We start from the raw sequence: 7,774 nt of genomic DNA, 5'->3' as shown, positions 1-7,774 counted from the left end.
ACACACACACACACACACACACAGTATGGAACAAAGAGGACATATGTCCGAATACTGTTGCAAAATTTGGAAGAGGTATCTAGGCACCCCCAGGGTGTTGGTTTAGAGTGGGATTGTTTTGTTAAATTAAGATGGATTCCTTTATTTTTCGTTTTTATTGTGTTCTGTCAGTCTGGTTTCCAATTTTCTTCCTGTTTCTCCAGTGTAGAATTCTGGGCAGTTATTGCATGTTATTTTGTAAATGACGTTGGTATTGTGTGATTCTAAAAAATTTTTTGTTTAGTAAAAATTTTCTTACGGAGTCCTGTTGCACTCAACATTTTATTTGTAATTTATCTGAATTTAGTCTCTTTATATTTCATGTGTTGAGTGTGTTTGAGTGAATAAGACCTAAACCAGCTGTGTGCAGTACCTTGAATCTCGTAATAATACAACTTATCTAAAAATTATATTATGATTGACCTATATATTCCTTTTGAGAAATCGGCAAAATAACCAAATATGATCTGATTGTTTACAATTAATCTAGATATTACATTTATTAATTTTCTAATAGTTAGGTTGAATAATTATATTTTAAATTGAGCTGTTCTAAAATTGATTTATTCAAGAAGGTATCAGTTAGTTCTTCTAATAAAACACTGAGCAGTATTGATCAATGATTTGTAAATAATTCATTCCCCTTATTTTCGTGTAGAGGTTTCATCTTTGTTAACCTTTAAGCAATCTGGAAACTGATGACTTCAAAATAGTAATAAACATATAATATCAGTGGATGTACAAGATTTCCTGTTACTTCCTTACATGAAAGATCTCATCAGTAAGCAAACTGTTTTTATGTCACTTCTAAACATGGTAGACAGTGTACAATCCCATGAAAAGATATTCTCTATATCACTTCACTGTTTAATTGCATGGAAATGAATATATTTCATACTTTTAAATCATCATTTTCTTTTTATCTTCATTAGTTTTTTTTTTTAAACTTATGAAATACAGCATTTGTTATTAACAAAGACACAGTTATTAACACAAGACAAACAAGGGCAAGTGTGTCTGTAGTGAATGTGTTGAACAGACAAGAAGGAGAAGGGAAATGAAACATTTGTGTGCTTTCTCTCTCACCAGTCCAATCCTCCCCCAGTCCCAATGTCAACAAACTATAAAGTCTAAAAGTAAAAAAGAAAACAGTTTTGCACTGTGAATTACAGCAAAATCTAAAATGAAAAACCAACTTATCAAATTAAAGTTAAATATAATCTGTCTCTCACCAAAAAGATAAAGCAAAGCTCTTGCTAAATCTTATTTAGAAGTTCTTCGTTGGAAGGGAGAATCCAGCCTTTGATACTAAAAATACAATGACAACAAAGCCAGGTTTGCACACAACAACATCTCACACACGGGACAGCTATGAGCCATTATCTGATTTACTGACATCCTAAAACTCTGGGACATTACAAACTACCACTCCTGCAAGAAAATGCAATTAATTACCAATTAGTAAATGAAGTTTGAAGGAGAGTGAGAATCAGAAAATGTTTACTTGGATAACTTTCTGTGTATAAATTGAACCAAAATGAAATTCAGAAGTTTAAAAAATGTACATATTAATTAAAGTGGCAGCAAACACATGTTACTGTACTGTACCACAAAGGCTCATGCACTTGTATTGTTACCGTAGATCACATATATATATATATATATATATATATGTTAATAATGGCTGGAGACGGCTTGAATGGGTAATGAAGAAAAACTTTAATATAAGTTGTTTTCTGGGGGGAAAAATTAAAACCAGACTGATGTAAATAAAAAGCAATTAATACAAACTTTCAATTAAAGATTCATTAAATATATTCTGACTTGTTCAACTGTATACAAACTCTTTTGCTTTATTTGATCTTACATTGCAAGTCATTTCTTACAACATTTCTTGATTATTCAGCTTTCACAACCATTTATATTCTGTTGAACAAGTCACTACTGCATGTACTGTATCATTAACAGTGGGAACAAGGTTTGGAATTAATTTTTAATGTACTTTCAGTTTATTAGTTAAAACTTCTTTATCTGATTAAAAATATGATGTTTTCAGTGTAGGGTATGATACTCTAAAATTTTTCGATTGTCTAAACATTAGCATAACTTGTGTGCATACTTCAATAAAACTTTGCTGGTTCATGCAAGTGGCATAGGATTAAATAAAATAATAATACATTGTGGCTTTAATCTAGAAATTGTGTCTATTAAAAACAGTTTATATGTTTTCTGTAATACTTTTATGCAAGAAACTTTTATATTTGTATAGGAGATGAAACTTTTAATGAAGTAGTTCGAGATTTCTCCCACATGGCATCACATAATCCTGAGAAGTTACGTCGACTGCCAAGTCTGGCTGAGTGAAGTCATTGGTCAAAGTGTGCGTGTGGTCATGATTTGTTCTTGTAACTCATCTTCAGTTATTTTTAGAGAAAAATCATTGTATTTGAAATCAAAGCTTTTTTGTTATTTTTTTTATAGATTGTAAAGTGATTTGATTTGTTTTCATTGGTTAAATGTTCAAACTTTAAGAGATTCATTGGTTAGTGTAATAAAACTATTACTTAAAACAAACTTATCTTAAGCTAGAATAAATTTTACATATATATCAAGTTTTCCAATTGTGAAATATGAAAAAAGTGATTAAAATAGTGATTTAAGAGTCCTAAAGTTAGTCCTTTTTTTTTTCCCCTTAATCATTCGAGGATATGAGACCTCTTGTAACATATTGTGAATCATTAAATGTACACAAGATCTCTCGTCTTACCTTATTATGTGCCTTATTATTCTTGCAGATCAACTAGCAGGATTCAGCTCCTAAATCATATAGTGCAAGAAGCAAATATGTGTTGAAAATAAATATTACAAGAAAACATTTAGTAATTTCATCCAAAGAGTCTCTCCTTGTCAGTTTGGCAAATGTATTGATATTTGGTACTAGACTTTGAATTGACATCTGCGAGCTGATAGAGATACATCAAGACCAGTACTGAGAGTTAGTATCTGCCATTTGACAGAAATTTGTTAATCATGACTGGGAATTTGAATTAATGCCTGCCAGCTGATATTTATTGAGTCTGGCTTTTCAAAATATATTGACATAGAACTCTGGACTATTTGTTACCAGTTGACATTGAATTACTGTAACAAAAGTTATGATCTTTAATATTAATACTCTGGGTTTTTCATGAATAACTGTTGAATATCTGAAGTTTATGAAATTTAAAACTGTTTTGGTAAAATTTTTGTTTCATTGTTCATGGTTAAAATAACCCAATAATCCCTTGAATAAGTGATGTATTTTATGTAATTTTGTACCTTAAACATTCCATATTATGTTTTTGAATTTTGTTAGATTTTTATGATTATTAACTGATATCAAGTGACCATGTTTGTGTAAGTTTTGATTATTAAGTCCTAAACAAACGTCTTTATTAAGAACAAACTTGTTATATCACTGAAAGCTAGTTGAATAGAACAATTATTATGACTAAAAGCTACTCATTATGTTTGGCTTTTTATTTTATTGCATATTTAAGTTTGAAGTTGAAATCACTTTCTAAAAAGGCCACTCTATATTCTGGTAAAGAAATAACCTTTCATAGTGTTTTTTGCTTTTGGATACATGTTTTCATTGAAATAATTCATAATATTATATTGTATCAAAGTTTGACAGAAGTAAATTGTTTATCAGCACTTTAACTAGAGAAGTAAGTTCATATTTGTTGAAACTGTTCTACCATTAAATAAGGAATGAAATACTAAATATTTTCATCTGAAATAATCAAGTGAATGTATTGCTGAATATTGCATCTGTAACAGAGTTAGGATTTTGCATGTTTATCATTAATTTAGGTGCCTGATGTTAGATGTGTAAACATTGAAGGCTTAGGAAAGTGTGATAAAAACAGTACTTAAAATTTGCTTTACTGTGCCAATAGTTGCAAAAATTAGTTAGAAAAAAAAGGTTTTTTGAAAGTATAAAATATATAATTATAGTAGTTTAACTTTAGACTTTTGTCATCATTCGTGTGTAAACAAATGCTTAAAAACAAAATACATGAGTCAGAAAAATCCAACTGTCTATTCCTCGAAAACATAATTTGAGGCACATAAGTTGGGAGAACGTAAACATTTTAAGATAGATTAATGTTTAATTTGTTGTCTATCTATGTATAAATTGTTACATATGTTTGATAGTATTTACAAGTAGTGAAATTTGAAGCTGGGCTTCAATTATCTTTTGGTATTTTTTGTCAGTATTCTTATATGATTGGTCTTGTTGGGGGGTATTTAACATACCCAAGAGATTCTTGTGTGATATTATATGATCAATCTGTTAGATTAAATCATTGGTTCTTAGATTTGTTTCTAAATTTCTATGCCACACTTTAAAATAGGTGGTGTTATATTTGATGGATGTTTTGCCAGCTGTTTTTTTTTTTCCTAGTCTTCTGGCATACTTTGCTGTAATTTCATCTGGAAACACACATTTTCAAGCTTTTAGTGCTTTATAAAAAGCTAGAATTTATACTATTTGTATATCTCAGAAGCCCAATAAAATCTTAGGTGCTCTGTTATTGGTGTTTGTGTTGTCAGGAATTGAACATTGAGCTTGCAACTTGACATGGAAAACAAGTAGATGAATATAATGTCTACTAACTCTCGGAGAATGTGATGAATACCTAATTTTATCAGTTTTATAGTTGATGTGGTTGTATATGAAAATCTATAACATTTTAATATTCAAGTAAAGTATTGTTGACATAAAAACTTGTCAACTAAAGAAATTAAGAACTTCAAATGCCTAGAAGTAGAAAAGTTTATGTATGACTATCAAGAACGTTTCACATTATGTTTTTCCAAGTTATGAAGGGTTGAGTTAGACCTTAATGGCTAGAGTGCCAGTCTGTGGTCACAGGATTGATTTACAATACTATTGAGCATACTCCACCTCTCAGCTATGGGTACATTATGGTTATTACCATTGTTTATTCAAAGAGATTGACAAATTCCATGTGGCGATGGGTGCTGCTGACTGGCTTTCTTCAATCTGGTCAGTACTAACTCATAATTAGAGACATCCAGGGGTGAAATTTTGCCTGGTACTCTGTATCAAAATGTATTTTAATATTGGTACTCAATACTGGGACTTAATTTACTATTGGTATTTAATACTGGGACTTGTTTTTTGCTGGTACTCAGTACCAGGGATTATTGCATTTGCTTTTTGTCCAACCTGCATGCCTTCAATTGTACTGTCAGAAAGCAGACCAATCATGACTCACAGAATCTAAGCAGGCTTTAAATATTCTCCAAGTGAATCAATAGATGACATTGGTAACACAATCAAGAGAAGTTATTTAGCAGCTTCAATGTCAGTCATTATTGAGCCAATCAGGTAGCTTCATCTGGTTGTCTGACTTTTGTAATTAGTTAATAGCAATAGATGAATCCAAATGACGTTTTTGTGCTGACACCCTCTAACCAGTGCCGCCCCTGATATTAGACCATATAATGTCTTTTTGTCATTCAACAGAATGGGAAGCAGAAAAAAAATTACATCTGAGGTATGTTTACAATTATGAAATTTTTAATTTGTTATCTGTTTCATGTATGGTTGTTTCTTTAAAAACCATCAAAACATTAGTTTGTATATATTTTTTTCTTGTAGTAAATAATAATATAAATTATACATATGAGCAAAGTCTTTGGTTGTTTGCGCATATGAATATTGGTATATTTTTGTTGAGCTTCTTCCAGCTATACCTGAACCCAAGAGGTCTCAGACCTAGCCATTTAGCCAGTGTTTTGCATTAAGTTATCAAAGGCCAGGTGAAACCTTAATGATTAATGTGCTGATTTGTAGATTGCAAGACCCAAGGTTTGAACCATGGTACCATTGACATACTTCACACTTTCACCTATGTGCACATTGTAAAAGCGATGGTCAGTCTCATTATTTATTGAAAGAGATAGAACATTTCTGACAGTGGTGCTGCTGACTGGCTGCCTTTAATCTATTCAGTAATTCAAAATTAGTGACACAGCTGTACATGAACATTGATGCATACTTGCTTGGCTATGTAACCTATGTGTTACATAAGGTGTTATTCAGGTTAAATTCCAACTTCCAGTTATCAAGAGTAGATTAGGAAATTACCAAAATATACCTATGACTACCAAAAACTATTATCTATTTACCTTTCCCATTCTTCAAGGAAATTTAAATGGCTGGAGGAACAAAGTAAAGGGGGGGTATAGAGTTATTACAGTAAACAACTGATATTCAGGTGCACTCGTATCCATCTGTAACACATCAGTTTCTGCAAATGTTATGCAGAAAACAACTTAGAAAGTAATGCAGAAAGTAATAATGGATGTGGAATCATGACAACAGTCTCTCACCATTCATTGTAGCTCATGTTAAGTGATGGAGTTTACGGTGTATATTAGCTGATCACTCAACACTAGACACATTGAGAGTTCATGCTAAACTTTATTAGTGTAAATATGTTAGAGAACCACATCCAGTCACAGATTTTGATGGCACGTGCTGGGGTATTCTCCTCGGGGGCAATACAGAATTCAGTCCTCCACCTATGTGGTTCATCATCGACAACAACAGGGAAAGATGGTATGTCTATACCAGTTCGTCGATATTTAACTCACTCTCCTTTTGTACTATAGGAACAAGGGGAATGATGTAGTTTGCTGTCCTGGAAAATAAAATTACAGATATTTCGTCAATGTATTGGCATAGTCACTTATAGAGAAATTAATTTAGAAAAATCAATGTTCAACTTCAAAATATATTTTTTACACACTTTCATACTCTATACTTAGACGAAACCATACTAACGAAACTGCGAGCGTTGTTCGATCAATAATTAACAAAAGTGTTGTATAAAATTTGCAAGAACAATACTTTTACTTGGTAGTGTATGTACCAGTAAATTGGAAATCTATTTCTGAGATCACGTGGTCAACAAATGGGGTGGCATAGTTTGTGCGATAGTACTCATCAACTGTGTGGATGCAGGATTGCAATGGTATCTCCTACTCAATCCTAGCTGGACAACCGGAGTTTTACTATCAAGAGCCTCTCCTCTTGATTTACTATTTAGGTCCCCTCTAGTTCATTTACTATCAGGGGCTCTTACCACAAAATGACGAGACCGTACTTCATTGTGGCTATTGCACTAGTATTATACATTTTCATGCGTACGAAAACGTTCACTATTATTTCTCTATTTTAAATTAATGTCTGGATTCTGCCACTCATTATATTGAGACCCTTCTGACGATAGTTAGAGGCTCTTGTGGTGATAAAGAGAGACCCTTCCATGCCTGTCATTAAAGAGGTCCTTGACTATCTTTAAAGATGCTGGCCCTGACTTTCAATATATTTTAGATTTATACGTCGAATTTTACTGTGGAGAGGGCTCTTTCATCACTATTATTATGTAGCTTCTACTAAGTCAGATTTTGCTGTTGACGGGATAATTTTTATTAAATAGAGTTGGTTAGTTTTTTTTCATCTATCCATAGACATTTTAATACACAAGGGGGACCTTTATTGGGAAAAAGTGGGTACCTCTGACGGCTCTGATGTGACCTGACTTCAAGAGGGTATGGCAAAGAAATAGGGCCAAGCAAGTATAAGCTTTAAAGAACAATATTTTGTATGTAGATTTTGCCTAATCTAGAAGATAAATGCAACATTTATTTACAG

General features: G+C 32.0%; 1 protein-coding gene across 4 annotated transcripts in view; it reads left to right on the top strand.

Moving 5' to 3' along the window:
* The window catches only part of LOC106465002 (arf-GAP with coiled-coil, ANK repeat and PH domain-containing protein 2-like), a 104,307-nt gene extending 99,688 nt beyond the window's left edge, over window positions 1-4,619 (top strand). For all 4 annotated transcript variants that reach the window (XM_022392831.1, XM_022392830.1, XM_013925192.2 and 1 more), the window contains exons 25-26: window positions 2,309-2,419; window positions 2,835-4,619. In XM_022392831.1, coding sequence (XP_022248539.1) covers window positions 2,309-2,403 — 95 coding nt within the window. In that variant the 3' untranslated portion in view covers window positions 2,404-2,419; window positions 2,835-4,619. The remainder of the gene's footprint in view (window positions 1-2,308; window positions 2,420-2,834) is intronic.
* The last annotated feature ends 3,155 nt before the right edge of the window (window positions 4,620-7,774 follow it).

The sequence above is a fragment of the Limulus polyphemus genome, unplaced genomic scaffold, assembly GCF_000517525.1.
Source record: "Limulus polyphemus unplaced genomic scaffold, Limulus_polyphemus-2.1.2 Scaffold1809, whole genome shotgun sequence".
Classification (NCBI taxonomy): domain Eukaryota; kingdom Metazoa; phylum Arthropoda; class Merostomata; order Xiphosura; family Limulidae; genus Limulus; species Limulus polyphemus.
This window is presented reverse-complemented; position numbering and strand designations above follow the sequence as displayed.